Genomic DNA, 16,672 nt, shown 5'->3' with positions numbered 1-16,672 from the left:
CGACTTTTAGGTAAATTCCGAGTTTCTGAGCCGAAATTATCGCCCTTTTCATTTCGCAAGTGATTCTGTAGGTAAATTACGAGTTTCTGAGCCGAAATTATCGCCCTTTTCATTTCGCAAGTGATTCTGTAGGTAAATTCCGAGTTTCTGACCTGAAATCATCGCCCTTTTAATTTCGCAAGTGACTTTTTAGGTAAATTCCGAGTTTCTGACCTAATATCATCGCCCTTTTAATTCCGCAAACGACTTTTTAGGTAAATTCCGAGTTTCTGAGCCGAAATCATCGCCCTTTTAATTTCGCAAGCGATTTTGTAGGTAAATTCCTAGTTTCTGAGCCGAAATGATCGCCCTTTTAATTTTGCAAGCGACTTTTAGGTAAATTCCGAGTTACTGAGCCGAAATCATCGCCCTTTTAATTTCGCAGTGACAACTGGGATCACACACAACTCACCAGAACAACAATGGATTCTTTTCAAGAGAGCGATGTCACAACGCTACATTTCTGAAGTGAAATCCTCGCATTTCACAAGTGATTTAGGTAAATTCTGAGTTTCTGAGCTGAAATCATCTTTTTTAAATTTCCCAACTGACTTTCTAGGTAAATTCCGAGTTACTGTGAGCTGAAATCATTGCCCTTTTAATTTCAAAAGTGATTTTGTTAGGTACATTCTGAGTTTCTGAGTTAATCATCGCCCTTTTCTCACGAGTGTTTGTGTAAATTTAGAGTCTCTGAGCTGGACATCAGTAGTTTAATTTCACATTAAGGGATTATTGGTAACTTCCGACTCGAGATCTAGAATCATTATAGTTAGTGATTTTCGAGGTTTATACCGTTTGTGAGCTAGGAATGATTACATTTTAACAAAAGGGAGTCGCTTGACGAAACTAAGACTAGGAATCAACTATCTTAGATTTCAAAAGTTATCTTGATCGCCATCGTACGCCAAAATCTTTCCTCGTTTTATTCCGAGTGAAATAGGAATAAATTCCACTATTGCTATTTTCGGTATGATTCCAAGTCTGTGAGCTATTCAACTTAGGGAAAGTTGGACTTAAATGCCAATTCTAGGAAATTATGTGACCGCTGATTTTTGTCCCCGAAATGTTTGTATGATCGTCGAATTTATTCATCACATCGGCATACCAAGGACTGCAGTTGTCACCTTGTTGTGTTTTAATATGCAGTTGAGGTTCGGTCCATATTTACCGTCTGGATTATTTAGAAGAACGGCTTTATGATAAGCCAATAAGGAACTTCATGGTACAGGCTTACTAACGAGGATATCATCCACCCTCTAAGCAGTCTTTACTACGTGATACTAAACTATAAATACGTACTACTAATACCGGTACCATTCTATTCTCAGAAGATTGATTTTTCAAAATCCCAATCACATCATAACTGGGAGATATAAATTGTATTAATTCCAACGAACGAATTGGCGGTTGCGGGGCCACCCAGCGTAGCAAAAATTCAAAAAACAATCGGATCCACCCGCTCGTAATGAATGATTTGGCTTCCGTTTACATAATTTCTAATTTCTTAATCTTCTACTTCATATGAATTATTTTTCTTCTTTTCCTGGAGAGAACGATGATTTGAACAAATCATCGTGCCCACCTTTGAAATCTTCAATTTATAATAGTTTGAATACGGGGTGATTGCCACTTGGGTTGTGACAAAGATGAGTCTGGAGTAGTCTAACTGAACTGTCTAACTGAAGGTAGAGACCGGCAACCAGTCTACAAATATTGCAGCGCCATGTATTGCGCAATCCTCCCACACATCATAAAACCTAAACCCGGTGGATCATTATTTTCTTTTCAAACGAACTTCTATACATAAAATATCCATCCAACAGGCGTGAAAATTTAATCAAATCCATACCGTAAATATTAGCAACACAATAGTTAACGATTCATTACTGTGGCTAGAGTTTCAATCTATCATCGTTTCGGTCGCATAGTTCGGGCACTCGCGGTGAACACAGAACACGTCTGTTGCGCTGCGGTTATAACATAATTTTTGACAGTTTACGCGCGGCGGCGTGCGTGTGTTGCATGAGAGATTACAATCGCTAGATCGCGGGATTTCGATAACGTGACTTCTTGTGCGCTCGAATTGTAAGTACATGTACTACCTTCATTTTGTACAACGAATTAAAGAATCAACGGTCTAACGCCGCGTACGTGTTGTGTAAAAAATTAGGACTAAGCGAAGAAACTTAATTTATAGGCTAAAAAAAACGAAGTGGATATTTAACCGTATACGGAAAAGTATTTACTTCCGCTTTTTTACCGTACATTATTACATAGTTTTTACTATAAGTTATGGAAGCCCTGAGACGACATCTTGAGTTCATGAGTTCCGAGTTCATAACTTCCTGAGTTCTCAAGTTCATGAGTTCGTCTAATGACAAAAAGCCTGCGATACCGAAACGTCAAATGTAAACACGATGCTCTATCAAAGACCCACGTCTCAGGCTCAGACGAAACTGAATAACCAGCGATTAATGGCATGTTGAAGGGCGCCTCCATTCCTCCTCTAGCAGGTACCTCGGGTGGCTCCGATTTTCGGTGCGCGGGCTAGTGAAGAGGGTGACTCCGAATAACTGGTGGGTGACTCTCGATGTGTCTGCTCGGGTTTTAATGATGAAAAAGATAACAAACGCTCGTTATTATAGATTTTTAAACATCTATTTATTTTCTATAAACCATCAAGAAAGCAGATGGCTGATGATAGACTGGTTGCCGGTCGACTTCAGTTGACTGCCAGTGCAGAATTGGACACAGGGGCTTGTCACAATTTGATAATTAATGGATGATACCAGTATCCCTGTATAAAAAAAAGGGAGCTAACTTAATCGACTATCTGTAAATTACCTTCCCAATTCAATCGACTGTCATTTCCCGAATTTTCAACCGATTTACAATTTGAGAATTTGTGCTCGTAACGCCTCCAAATGTTTAAAAATATCGTGGAATCACCATCGACTTGAAAGATAAGACTGTTGTGCGTCGTTTGATGTATGGTTTGTGGTGTTTAATGCCTGAAACGGACAAGATCTCCTCAGTTTAATGCGCGCACTCGCCTGTAAATCGCGTCGAATCATTTGCTGTGCTGGTTTATTTTGGCTGATTTTTTTTTAGGAAAACGGTGATTTCGATGTGAAATATTCATCGTAGAGCGATAGTCATAGGCTCATTGAAAAAAGTAAGTCTTCTAGTTTTTATAAGAGTTTATTTTGTGTAAATCGGTTGAAAATTCGGGAAATGACAGTCGATTTAATTGGGAAGGTAATTTACAGATAGTCGATTTAGTTAGCTCCCTTTTTTTTTATACAGGGATACTGGTATCATCCATTCATTATCAAATTGTGACAAGCCCCTGTGAGTCAACCAGTCTTGGTTGATGCGGGACATCATTTTTGTTGTTAATTCATGACATAAACGGATTTAATATCCTTATAACAGGATTCTTCATGTCGCGTAATTTCATAGTGTTGTACATGCTCAAATAAACTCGAAATATCATAAACTCTGGAAGTTATGAACTGGGGAACTCATGAGCCCAAGGTGTTGTCTCAGGGCTTCCATAATAAGTAACAATGAAATCATTATATTGGGTTTAGGGTTAGGGGTTCGATAGGGTTAGTGTCGAGAGGGTGAGAAGAGGGTTCCGTTTTACCTCTAGGGATAGGATAAGGGTAAGGTGAGGTAATATAGATAGTTAAAACATTCGACTGCTTCCCAGCGAGCTCGATGGTCTAGTGGTATGACGCTGCGCTAGTAATTTGCTGGCCTGAGTTTGATTCCTGCGCTATCCGCTCTATTTTCTCTAACTCTGTTCTCCACACTGTCCTTGAATTTTCTAAGTCGCACACCCCTCGTAAATCAGCCAATCAGCGACGATGTACGGTAAAATAGCGTAAATAAATACTCAGCCATATACGGTAAAATACCCACTGCCAAAAAAAAGTTTAGCACTAAAAAATGTCTTCCTCTCTAAGTTATTTTGTCTGCATGCTGTCTGGGAATGATTTTTTGGGCACTCACCTACTAGGCCTAGGCCTACTTGGTCACAGGGGCTTGTATCAGAGTTGTAAGTAATGTAAAAACGATAAGCAGATCCAGGGGCACAATATCCCGTTGTAGAAAAACGTGAAAAATGATGCTCAACTGGCATATTAGTAGTTTGATATTGCCTTATTTGTCAAGGTTTTCAAAACGATATGCAAATAATAACATTACAGCAATCATATTTTCTCTCGCTCCTTGGTCATAATCTGCTCTGGTAACTTGACAAGACATTTCTCCTTACAGGAGCCGGTCCCGAAATCTGCGATGTTTTATTGTAATCAGTTACTGTTGATCCAATGTCTAGTAGGCCTGTATATGAAATAGGCCTAACAAGGGGGCTAATGACGCTCACACACTACTCAATTTAAGTCGCTTACTTCTTCGTTATTTCTTATCCAATTTTGATAATCCAGGCATGATATGAAAGCTAATAGCTTGCTGCTTTTAACGAAAATAATCTCGTTAACTTCCAATGAATAGTTTGTGAATTATATGTCTTCGAATGCGAAATTAGGGCCGAAATTGCCTGGACTGAAAATGCTATGTGGCCGGTTTCAAATTTTAAAACGTTGAGTTCGACGCGAAATCCTTCACCGATTTTGATGATCGAGGGCTTCAAATGCGCAAAACATCTATTTTCTGAATATTGCGGTTGTTTTGTTAATCCATAGGATTTTCCAGCTTTGCAAACGCAAATTTTCCGATTTTACATCATTACCTTTCATATCATGCCTGGATTATCGAAATTGGATGAGAAATAACGAAGCAGTAAGCAACTGAAGTTTCGAGTAGTTTGTGAGCGTCGTTAGCCCCCTTGTTATTTTATATATATACTATATACATTGGATTAACAGATTATCGTTTTTACATTACCTACAACTCTGATACGAGCCCCTGTGTAGTTGGTAATTCAGAAATGTGATATGCCTTTGAGTTAATGATGGACTGACCTCTGGCTAATATGATAAGTTGTTGAATAAAAGTCATGGAATTGGCCCAAAAATGTCTAGAAAATGAGAGAATCATGGGCTTAAAATATTAGGTCAGCCATCCACATGGACTCTCAATGTTGATTTTTTGAAACTATCACTTTTTGGAGTTAAATGAAGAAATCCCACACTTCGAATTTAAAATTATATGATCAAATTTGTTGTTATGAAACCACAACGTTTCGGCTGTTGACTAACAGCCATCATCAGGTGGTATGATCGTATGATTTTAAATTCGAAGTGTGGGATTTCTTCATTTATCTACAGTATACACGGATTATGGTGTTTATTCGACAACTAACTTTTTGGAGTATTTGCTGTATGGTAGGCTATATCATCATAGGCCCCTGATTTAGTGGTTGGATGGGCTTAAGAGAGCAACTCAAAATTTCAATTTGTGTGTCAATTAGAATAACTGTCTAACTTAAATGGAAGTATTAGAGATCGTAAAACAACCAGACGGGTTGTAGGCCTATTGACTACATAGGCCTGAAATAGGCACCCTGGCCTATTCCAACTGATGATAATGGTCGGGCCGCTGTAGCCCTATTAAGATTTTTGTATCCATATCTGCTGTGTTGAAAGATCGTCGACAGAAAAGTTCAGCCATTTACTAAAATATCCCTCGATTTGAATGATAGCCTCAGACCTCATTCCATGCCTATGAACTGAAAACATCAATATGTCTCACTCAGATGACTGAGTTATTACATCCGATATCTATACGTTTGAAACAAAGTAGACAGTTCATATGCTGGTTATGCCCTGTCCTGTGATGAAGCACGGGTAGTGCTAAAGAATTTGTGGTAGGCGACATGCTGTTGTAATATTTAAAATTGTTCATTGTTTTGGGCGGCCAGGCATAAACCTGTCAAAGTAGGCTATTGGGTTGGATTAGGCAGTTTTACATGATCAGGGATTTGCCTGCCCTGTAGACAATAAATTATTTTGTTTAGCCTTGACCATAATCTGCTATTCAAGCCTGTGCTTTGTGATACGAATTCAAACTTTAAGACCCATATAAACTGGCCTTACCTATAAAAAAAACAAGATATCAAACCCCTGAATAGAATTCCTTTACTCAGTAAATAATTCTGTTATAATTGACCCACTTAGGGGTTCTAGAACCATTAGGCTATTAAGAAGTACTAACGCGCTGGTTATACATAGTAATTGTAGGGCATATTTCACTCAATGTAAGCCATGTTTTTATTTTGATAACTTTCGTTTATATAAGGTTAGTTGGTTACTTGTCATTTTATTAAAAATTTGTTTTGAATCTGTTAGCATTAGTGTGGTATATAGGCCTAAGCTTTTGCCGTATGTAAATATACAGCGTAGGCCTGTATAGTACTGTACTATTGCAAATTAACCCAAAGCGGTTTACAATTCAATTCAAGAATGAGTAAGACTCCATACTGTCCAAGCAAGTACATTGCGAACAGTTCATATTGTCTAGGCTGCTATCCTGTAGTTAGTCATATGATATATCATTCAGACCTTAGTGAGGCAGTCATTCTGTCAATGTTGACAATCAATCTCCGTATCAAGGCATTGGATGATAATAACAATTGTAACAATAGAATTTGATTATCATTTGTTATTATCATTATTAAGGTTAAGAAAACTTATATGCCTATGTTAAATAAATGTCAGTCGTGGTCAAGCTCAATGCATGAAAAAGATTAATCAACTTACCTCTGTTGTTCAGCAGAGAATAATTGAGGAATTTGAGACTAATCTGGTCTATATATTGCTTTTAAGGTCAATTTGATTTTGTAATTGGAATTCCCAAGTCATTTATCTCGGCCGATTACTTGAATAAAACCCGTAAGAGTATTTCATAACACAAAATATTTGATGAATCACTTATTTTTTGGGTTATCACATTAATGTTGGTTAGTAATTCCTTCCTAATATGACTCATTAAACAATCGAAAACTTGCACAATTTTTAAATTCAAAACATGGATGCAATTGTCAAAAATATCTTTCATGTATGTTAGATATTGGTTGGTACGATGCTTGATATGGCCTAGATATAGGCTACCCGTCAAATAGGATGTTTTGACGAGCATTTAGAATTGACAGGTAAATTTGATGTTTAGTTTTGACAGATACAAAATGAAAGTTTGACGAATTAAGAAATGAAAGTTTGATGAGTGAAATATGAAAGTTTAACAGGTAAATCTCATGTTTCATATTGGCGGTATATTTATGCCAGTGTAGCTTGAGCTTTGTTTTCACGGACTTGGAGTGACACGTTTAATTCTTACTAGGCCTAGAAAGTTTTGTTAAAAGAAAGAAAATCAGTTGATCTATAGGTAGTTTCGATTTATGGGTCTTGAGTAAGTTTATTCGAATAAGAAAAAGCGTGATCAGCCCATACTGTTCAATAAATACAGTAGGCTACTCTTTGCCTGCCAGGCCTATTTTTCAGGAAATGCTGCGCTTTGCCAGGATTTCGGTGTTTTTCACTGAGTCATAAAACTAAAACTAAAAGAGACATCATCAAATTTGTTTTATTTGTTCATCTGGTCTTCCTTTTTCTTGTAGAATAAGCAGCATTTCTTTTAAAAGTGATAAAATCTGCAGCAATCACTAATGCAGAGGGGGTATTTTGCATAAAATAAGTATCTGGCCATTATTAGAAAATCCAAAACAGATAGGTTGGAGCATTGATATAGGGTATGAATCATCTAGACACTATTTTTCCCAATGACACGGCAATAGACTTTGGAATCGTCGTATAAGTTATTGCGCTATGTATTCAAAATTTGTGGTAGCCAATTGTTGATCGTCTATTCTAGCAATTTCATATCTATTTGAGGCAATGCTATGTGTAATCTACCCTAGACACATCTTAAGCTCAAAAATTGTCCTGGTCAGAATCAAGATTGCTGACTGGTGGCCATTTTTAGTTCCTCGTAATCCGCATTTTTCAATCATTTTTAGGCCAGCCGTAGGCTGAGCCTATTACTATACCAATGGAGGGAATTTAAATGACATGGTTTCCACACAAAAGGCTCTTTTGCTTGCCAAGTGAGGGCATATTCGAACAAATCACGTATTTAAGCGTAATCCATTCTCGGAATCGTAGCGAGCAGAATTTTGAAATAGGGTCTCATAAAAATGTTTTCTGCGTTTTTCACGAAAGTTAAATCGGGAAAATTTCAATTTTTATCAGCCAATCAGGAAGTTGTGTCTTCCCTGTGATTGGTTTATCTGAAAATATCAGCAGCTGTTCACGTGAATTATCGCGATTTCATTACTGGCGCTTTTGCGCATGACGTCATGTATCAACACGCGACAATACTTCCGCGTTCGCTACGTGTTCGCTGATTGGCCCATTTACTGGGAAATTCCACAGAATGCCTAATGTGGTTAGTTACAAGGGCTGTGATTGGCCCGACCCGATTCTGGCACGGCTTTAGCTTAGTGGGTTCGAATCCCTTGACGGGTGAAGATGATGGATCCTATCAATATCTATTGAAACAAATAAGTTTCCCGGTTGGGCAGGCGCGGATATCTACCGGACGTGTTCCGGTTCGATATATCGAGGTTTCTTTGAATTTTGGAGTGATATTGAAATCCGGTAAATACCGGCGGTAGATTGTGAAAACCCATTGCATGATATTTGTATTACTTAATCAACGAAAAGCGTCGGGGCCGCGCCAGGAGTTTTCGCGATTCAAGTAGCGCAATAGCCTACTTCTTCGTGTTCGTCCACCTAAATTTTCACTCCGCCGATCTCTGACACGGCTCTGTCGCTGTCGGCGCTGTGATTGCACTTTCGTACCACCAAAATTTTTTATTTCTATATCAGGGAGGTCTGGAGAATAAAAAAGTCAAAATTTGGATATCACATAGATAGGCCTGATTTCATCGAATAAGTCGACCATGGTCGTAACGTTTCCGTACTTATTACCACCTAAAACCGTCTGAACAATTTTGTCTCAACCAACATTTCTTTTACAGAAATCAGGTGTTCACGTGAACCCGCGGTATCGTCTACTGTTTTACTTCCGGGTTTTATTTTAAGATTTAAAATTGTATTTCAAGATCGATTTCTATGAAATCTTTAGTTGATTTGGTGTTTGGGAGGAATTTTTATTTGCTCTACAGAAAATTCATCCTTGACAATTGCGCAAGGTTCGCGAAAAAAAGGTTTTATCAAATCGGGTGTATGACCTTGATATGCTAATTAGCCATGTGCTCGAATTGCAAATTCAATCAAATTTTATTCTGCCAAAAAAATGTTAAATACAATTCGCTTTCCGAGAGTTAATGTTTTGCTGCATGGAACAAAATTGTTTTGAGATGGGTCTTGAAGCTATTGAGGTCGAGAGATAACCATCTAGATAGTTCGTGAGAGTTCCAAAGTTTTGAAGACGCTTCAAGGTAATGTCTTAATATTTGGTGTATACGTGTATCTACCCTAGACACATCTTCAGGCCAAAAACTGGCCCTCTCAGATTCAAGATGGCCGACTGGCAGCCATTGTTGTTCGCCAAAATCAGCACTTTTTACACATTTTTGAAGTTTTCGAGGGAAATTTTGAAGACACTTTTATCAATAACCTTGATCATTCGTATATATTTGTATCCCCCGAGGGCCCATTGGCATGAGAAAAATTGGGTCGATCGGACTCAAGATGGCTGTCCTGTGACCTTTTTTGTTCCCAAAAAATGTCAATTTTGGCCTGAATTCTGAGTACTGTAGCTTTCTAATGGTGTGCCATGTTTCATTGCAATTTTTAATGGGTATTCTTTGGAAAGGGATCTTTTATATCAGAGAGGGTATTTTTGACCAGGCAATTATGACACACTTGGCGGCCATCTTGGGGTCATCAGTACTCATTCGTAGGTGGGAAAAAAGTTTTTCCACATAATAATTGATACTTAAACATATTTTGCTACCATAATCAATTGGAAAGTTGTAGCTCATGACATGTTCTATGATTGAGGTGAGTTTCAAGCTCATTGGTTTTTTGTTTATGGCCACCAGGGGGCGTTGAACATTACAATTACTTAGTATTTCTATATTACATTTGTACCTATGCATATTTTGCTACCACAATCAATTGGAAAGTTGTAGCTCATGACATGGTTTCGACATTATATTGATACCTAAGCATATTTTGTTGAAACAATAAATTAGAAAGTTGTAGCTTATAAGCTGTTCTGTGATTTTGGTGAGTTTCAAGCTCATTGGTTTTTGTATATGGCCACCAGGGGCGTTGAACAATACAATAACTTCGTATTTCTATAATACATTCGTTCCTGCTGTCTGTGTTAACACACGATTTTACTATGTAAATGATATTGAGCAGGGAGTGTATATTGATAAATATAACCCACAGATTACATCATTTATAAAAAGCAAATCTGACAGGCTGGCCATTGTGCCCCTTGGGGCTCTTGTTGAAATTTTCGAGGGAAATTTTGAAGACACTTCACTCAATTATCTTAATCTTACACATGTTTGTATCCCCCATGGCCCATCAAGATAAGAAAAATTGGGTCAATCAGACTGGAGACCTTTTTTGTGTCATTTTTGCCCGAATTCCGAGGTAGGCCATTTTTCAATAAGATTGGTTATTGGTATACTATGGTAAGGGATCTTATAGATATCAGACATATTTGTCATCAGTCAATATTGTCGTAATTGGCGGTCCTCTTATTGACGTCCTCATTCATATACAGGAAAAGTTTTTTGAGGAATATATCGCCTGGTTTTAACTTATAGCTTTGATATTTATCATTGTTACCTCTGTCTTAGTGTTCATCCTTTTGCATGGAATTGGGGTTAATCAGCTTTTTGTTCTCACCACCAGGGGAGTTGAAAATTGAATTATATTCAATTTGCCTGTTTATATTGGTACCTATGGATATTTTGTAACCGCAATCAATTGCAAAGTTGTAGCTCATGACATCATCTATGATTGTGATGAGCATCAAGATTATTGGCTTTTTTATATGGTCACCAGGGGCGTTGAATAGCTGAATAATTTTAGTATTTTCAGATTATTTTGGTATCTAAATCTAGGCATAATTTATTACCACAATTAATTGCATAATTTTTTACCACAATTAATTGCAAAATTGTAGCACATGGCATGTTCCATCTACTATGATTATGGTGAGTCTCAAGGCTATATGCTCACCAGGGGCGTTGAAAATTGAAATTTTCTGTTGGGCATTTCAAAACCACTTCCCCAGTATATATGGGTGAGGTGATACCTGGTATGTTTTAGAGTCTATGGGGGAAAGGGGGCACAGTTCACGGTAATACCTGCATCAGATGAGCCTATTAAAAATCATTAAGATTTATACAGACTTCTCTTGTTATTTAGATTGGTTTTTAAGTTTGAAGCCCCATTTTTAGTTTCATTCTCATTTAGGGTCAGGTTTTTTGTAAGCGTACATCATGTAGAGCCCACGGCTACTATACCTGCATTGTAGTGTATATGGCCGGTGACATTTGATAGATATTTTGTTCACCTCCTCAATTGACGTTTTTGCTGATTTTCCCCTTTCTCCCATTTCTTCCACATAATGATTTTCATAATCTTCACTATGATATTCTGTTGTATTGCTCCAGAGGCTAGTGATGGCATTATCTAATGAAACAAAATTACCGTACATCAATAATTAATTCATGTGTATGAAAATAAAATGAAAAGCACTCCGCATACTGTACTGACATGCGGCCAGAGGGATGTGCATCCAAACAACATATAACGCTTAAACGGAGCTTCACTTCCCTAACCAGTTGCAATTCACAAGCAATAATTTTACCTGTGCTAAAATTTGGCTCAGACATTTTTGATAGGGTCAAATTCAGCTGGAGCCAAACTGGCATGGGCCCATATGGCACTGGTGTGAACAGTTTTTCCCAAGGCCAAAAGGCTCGTGTGATCGTGGCTATCTAGTTCAATATCTTCTCAAAATAGTTAGCCTAGCTTGAGAATCGGAAGGAAAATTGAAAAGTCTGTGGTTATTTTGTTCTATCAGTTGTTGTAGCCAATTTTGTTACGATTTATGAGATAATCATCTCTGGCATAGGTGGATTTTCAACTGATGATTTTGAGAAAATAGAATTTGATTTGATCCAACCCAATATTCTGCAGATCTGAAAAAAGTGAAAAATTATAGAAATGAAAGTTGATAATTGAAAGTTTTTAAATTCATTCTGTGACTAGCCTACTCAAGACAAGATACATCAGGCTCCAGGCATGGATACCTTGATATGCTTATTAGCCATGCGCTTGAATGGGATACCGGCATACCAGCTCTATCCCATCGTATGTATCGGATGATATCGGATGAACTTGATGAAAATTTGTTCATTTTTAAGTAAATTTTATCTCGATTTTCACTCTTTCGATCCAAAAATTAGTTAAATCATACATCGAAATATACTGGGATTAGTCTTTAGAGTTCATATTATGTGGCACGATTGTCGTACTCCATGCTTTGAGAAATTATATTGTTAGATTTTAAGTGAATTTGAGAAGAAATCCAGCAGCAATGTCATACTGTACGCCAGCGAACCTGGTGGATGTTTGAATTTTGCATGTCACAGTAGCGTTGCGGGTACCCCATTGCAAATTCAATTTTATTTATTCAACTAAATGGCAAATTGAATTGAATTTCATTGAATGAAAAAATCTAATCCATTTGTAATCAATTTGCCTTCAAATCAGCGAGACAAAGGAATAAACAGAATGATCAGAATTTTTGTTCCTGTCCGCCATCTGCCTTTGTGTTACTTTAGAAAATGCGATTGTACTGTGCAAATTAAATTGAAACATTTCATGTCATGGAGAGTGGCTGTTTCCCCTGTAGTGCAAGTTTGAGGAGGGGGGCTTGTGGGCACTCGAGTTTTAACCCTTTCAGTGCGTCTACACCGCAATGCGGTGTATAAATCAGTGATAGATTTTGCTAGTGCACCGCACTGCAGTGTATTGATCTAATAAGTAATTAGTAATTATCTCTCTTGAAAAATGGCAGCACCTGTCAAACATAGTGAAATATTAGTTACTAACGATATGCCGTGCTGTGGTGTAGACGCACTATAGTGGTATTCCTGTTATTCAACACACTAGGGTGGAATTTCTTAAAATTTTCAAATTATCTCCAGCACTATAGGGTATTAATTAGTCAGCACTGAAAGGGTTAAGCTTTGGTTTGCTGTATGTTTGAATAGATGAAAGAAAATGTTTTTTACGCAAATTGCTTTTGTCTACACTAATGACGTCTACAACTTTCAGAAATAATCATGGATGCATTGATCGATCTATCGTATCTCTGTGAAAATGAACGTGCCGCTGTCATTAGCGTGTTGCAACGGGATCAAACAATCAAAAATAGTGAACAATCTCGTTTACAGTAAGTATGAATCGTATTTCGAGCAGAAATAAGTTTTAATGTTCTATATAGGGAACAGCGGCTGTGAAGACCAGAAAAAAACTTACACAGCTGTGAAGAGTTTCCATTTTGAAATGAACACCACATTTCGAAAACAATTAACCCAATTTTATAATTGATATGGCTATCGGAGATGTGTTAGAATTTTGGCCTGGTAAATAGTGACATGATTTTTTTGTACGCAATATGAAAGGTGTATTATTGTCCTTGACTACTGATTTGTTTTTGAGCGTTCTTCGTATTTCACTGAAAAGTTATTGCAAACCTTGCAATTTTAATCACTTTGATGGATAACACTTCATTATAGTCGGCCTATAGTTGAGCATCAATTTAACTAGATCGACCTATCAATAATAAGATGAATTTGATTTTTCTGTAGCCACCATTGAATCGACAAAATCATGATACACAAAAATATCAGTTCGGCTCTGACCTTGTTGGTCGTAAACACTTAGAAATGGATTCCGTTTCCATTATGATTTTAGGAACGTGTAAAAAGTTAATAGTCCAGTTCTTTTTAAACTGGTTTACACGTATATTTCACACTTCCTTTTGTAATCACTGGAATTTTCAGGGTTAACTACTAAGAAAACAGCATTGACATTAGCCTTGGTAGAGCGGTGATCCTTAGTTTTTTTGTATGTGGAACGGTTGACATTCCCATGCACTGTTCTTATTTTTAGAGTGTCCATAGATCATAACAATTTGAATATTTCGTGTAGGCGAGTGAAATTGTTTAGTTATTGTTTTGCTAGAGCCAAAATGAACTTACAACTTAACTGATATGTGCTGAGATGAAACCTTTCTGAACAATGAATATTTGTACGATTTAACCCTTTCAGTGCTGACTAATCAATACCCTATAGTGTTGGAGATAATTTGAAAATTGTGAAAAATTCCACCCTAGCGTGTAGAATAACCGGAATACCACTATAGTGCGTCTACACCGTGGCGCAGTATATCGTTAGTTACTAATATTTAACTATGTTTGACAGGTGCTGCCATCTTTCAATAGAGATAAAAACTATTTACAAATTACATCAATACACCGCAGTGCGGTGTACTAGCAAAATCCATCACTGATTCATACACCACACTGCGGTGTAGACACACTGAAATGGTTTAGGGATATCCCAGTCAGCTGTCATATTTCATAGTTGATCAGATCCAATTTGACCCTACTTGCATCTGTATATTTTTTTTTAGATTTTGTTGTACTCTGCCATATGGCACAAAATTTGATATAGATTATTACTACTGAATTCGGTGTAAATCGTCAAACTTATGATAGTCTCAAGTAAGATGGTGTCATAAAACATAAAATAAAGCATGATTGAGGGCTAGATAAATCCTCAGTTTGAGGCTAATTAGTTATATTTTTCCTTTCAAGCTGATCTTAGGTTGTCATGCAGGGGCGACCACTTGAATTTGTCAATTGGCCTTTTCAACAAATTTCTCACAAAATACTGTTCGGTCCGTAACCATAATACGTTCTAAAAAGGGACAGGCACGCCTCACTGACAATAATATTGTCAAATATTCAAGAAGAGCATGTTCAAATTGCCAAAATCCTCAAGGGCACGTCATAATGCCGAAGATTCAGAAAAGAGCACCAAAAATTGTCTCAGAAATCCTATAGAGGGCAGAATTATTTTCCAAAACTTCTACAGAGGTCACCTTCTTATTACCTACATAAGTGCTCTATAGGCACGGCTCTATAATCATATCAGATTAAGAATTGTCTGGCATTGCAATTAATCGTGGAAATTTGATTTTCCTTGTATATTTTGTGATCTGAACTTCTGAGTTTCATCTGTTTATATGAAAAGCATCTGTGTGACCATTCTCTCATTTGAGTTGGGAGGCGTTGCGTCACTCGTCGACATAAGCCAGCCTTAAAATACACCGGCCAATTTGGCACCCGTGCCAACATTTGTCCGGGGAAATTCAAAATAAATTTGCCAAAATAAGTCACGATCACACAAGCATTTTTGGCACTTGTGATCGTGGCATATGTTAACAAATTTTTTTTGGTTTTATATGTTAGTTCTTAATTGTATTCGCAGATGGCGTTTGCGGTTGTAGCTATATTTCTTCAAGTCGCCAGCCTTTATGCGTTAACGATGAAATACAGTTTAATCGGAAGAGCAGATTAAGATAAACAATTATTGACTAAAAAAATCTTGAGCTGATTCATGCAATTAAATGTAGTTCATTCTTCAGCCACCTCTTTTCTGCCAGCCCTGATATGAGGTCATTTAGTTTTTCTTCTGGATTTTTCCATAAGATTACCCTGGAATGAGTATCTAGTTGAATTTAATCACTGCAAATTTTCTCGAAGCTATAGCTTTTGTTTTGCAGTTAATTAATTCCTTCAGGTACCCGCAGGTTTCCGTTAGAGCTTCTAATAGATTAATTAGATTGGTTATCCCCGGTGAATTTCTTGCCTCAAGTTTACCCAAAAATAGCAATGGCTGTGACATAAATTTATCATCTATTCGCTTGATGCGTAGTATTTTCCGAGTTCCTTTAGGTAAGGGTTGGGGCTCAAATCCCTGGTTAGTGCTGAATGAACTGTAAAACTACACAGGCTTGATTTAAGTTTGATGTGATATTTCCTTGTTGAATATATATATCCGGAGCCCACACTGTTACATTTTTGGTTTACCTTTGTCAGCAGTATGAGGTTGGCATTGAGCCAATTCATGTAAAATTGCGCCACTTTTTTTTTATGTGAGAATTTTTTTCATTGGTTCTCGGGTCAAACGATGTATAATCGATGCGATTGAAGACATGACGAACCTCCGTCGATGACATGGTAAACTTTGTTTAAATTCGATGAAAAACTGTTTTTGGCGGGAAAATTCTTAGCTCTTGCGTAACAAAATGCTATGACCTCGATCGGGGGGCATCGTCTCTACGAGCGAATGTGATTGGCTATTTTTGGGATATACAGGGAATTCCGGCGCTACTAAAATAATTATGGGAAAGCCATTAATGGCGAACGTTTCATTGGACTGGTGCCGTATATGTGCGAATTTTAAATGCTTGTTGCTGGTGAGAATATAATTATTCACATATCGCCATAGGTATTGTTTCATTTTAATACCCGGTGATCGGTGATTGAGATTGAAGTGAAGCAAACGTTCACTACACAAGGCCTCCACTTGCG

General features: G+C 37.4%; 1 protein-coding gene across 12 annotated transcripts in view; it reads left to right on the top strand.

Moving 5' to 3' along the window:
- The first annotated feature begins 2,039 nt into the window (after positions 1-2,039).
- LOC141899783 (synaptotagmin-like protein 4) overlaps positions 2,040-16,672 on the top strand; it is an 80,184-nt gene continuing 65,551 nt past the window's right edge. For 4 of the 12 annotated variants that reach the window (XM_074786369.1, XM_074786342.1, XM_074786310.1 and 1 more), the window contains exons 1-3: positions 6,255-6,306; positions 7,177-7,252; positions 13,344-13,461. In XM_074786369.1, coding sequence (XP_074642470.1) covers positions 13,352-13,461 — 110 coding nt within the window. In that variant the 5' untranslated portion in view covers positions 6,255-6,306; positions 7,177-7,252; positions 13,344-13,351. The other 8 variants (XM_074786395.1, XM_074786386.1, XM_074786377.1 and 5 more) reach the window with 5 other exon arrangements.

The sequence above is a fragment of the Tubulanus polymorphus genome, chromosome 1 (genome assembly GCF_964204645.1).
Source record: "Tubulanus polymorphus chromosome 1, tnTubPoly1.2, whole genome shotgun sequence".
In the NCBI taxonomy this organism is placed as follows: domain Eukaryota; kingdom Metazoa; phylum Nemertea; class Palaeonemertea; order Tubulaniformes; family Tubulanidae; genus Tubulanus; species Tubulanus polymorphus.
Note: the sequence above shows the minus strand (reverse complement) of the source record. Positions and strands in the feature narration are given on the sequence as shown.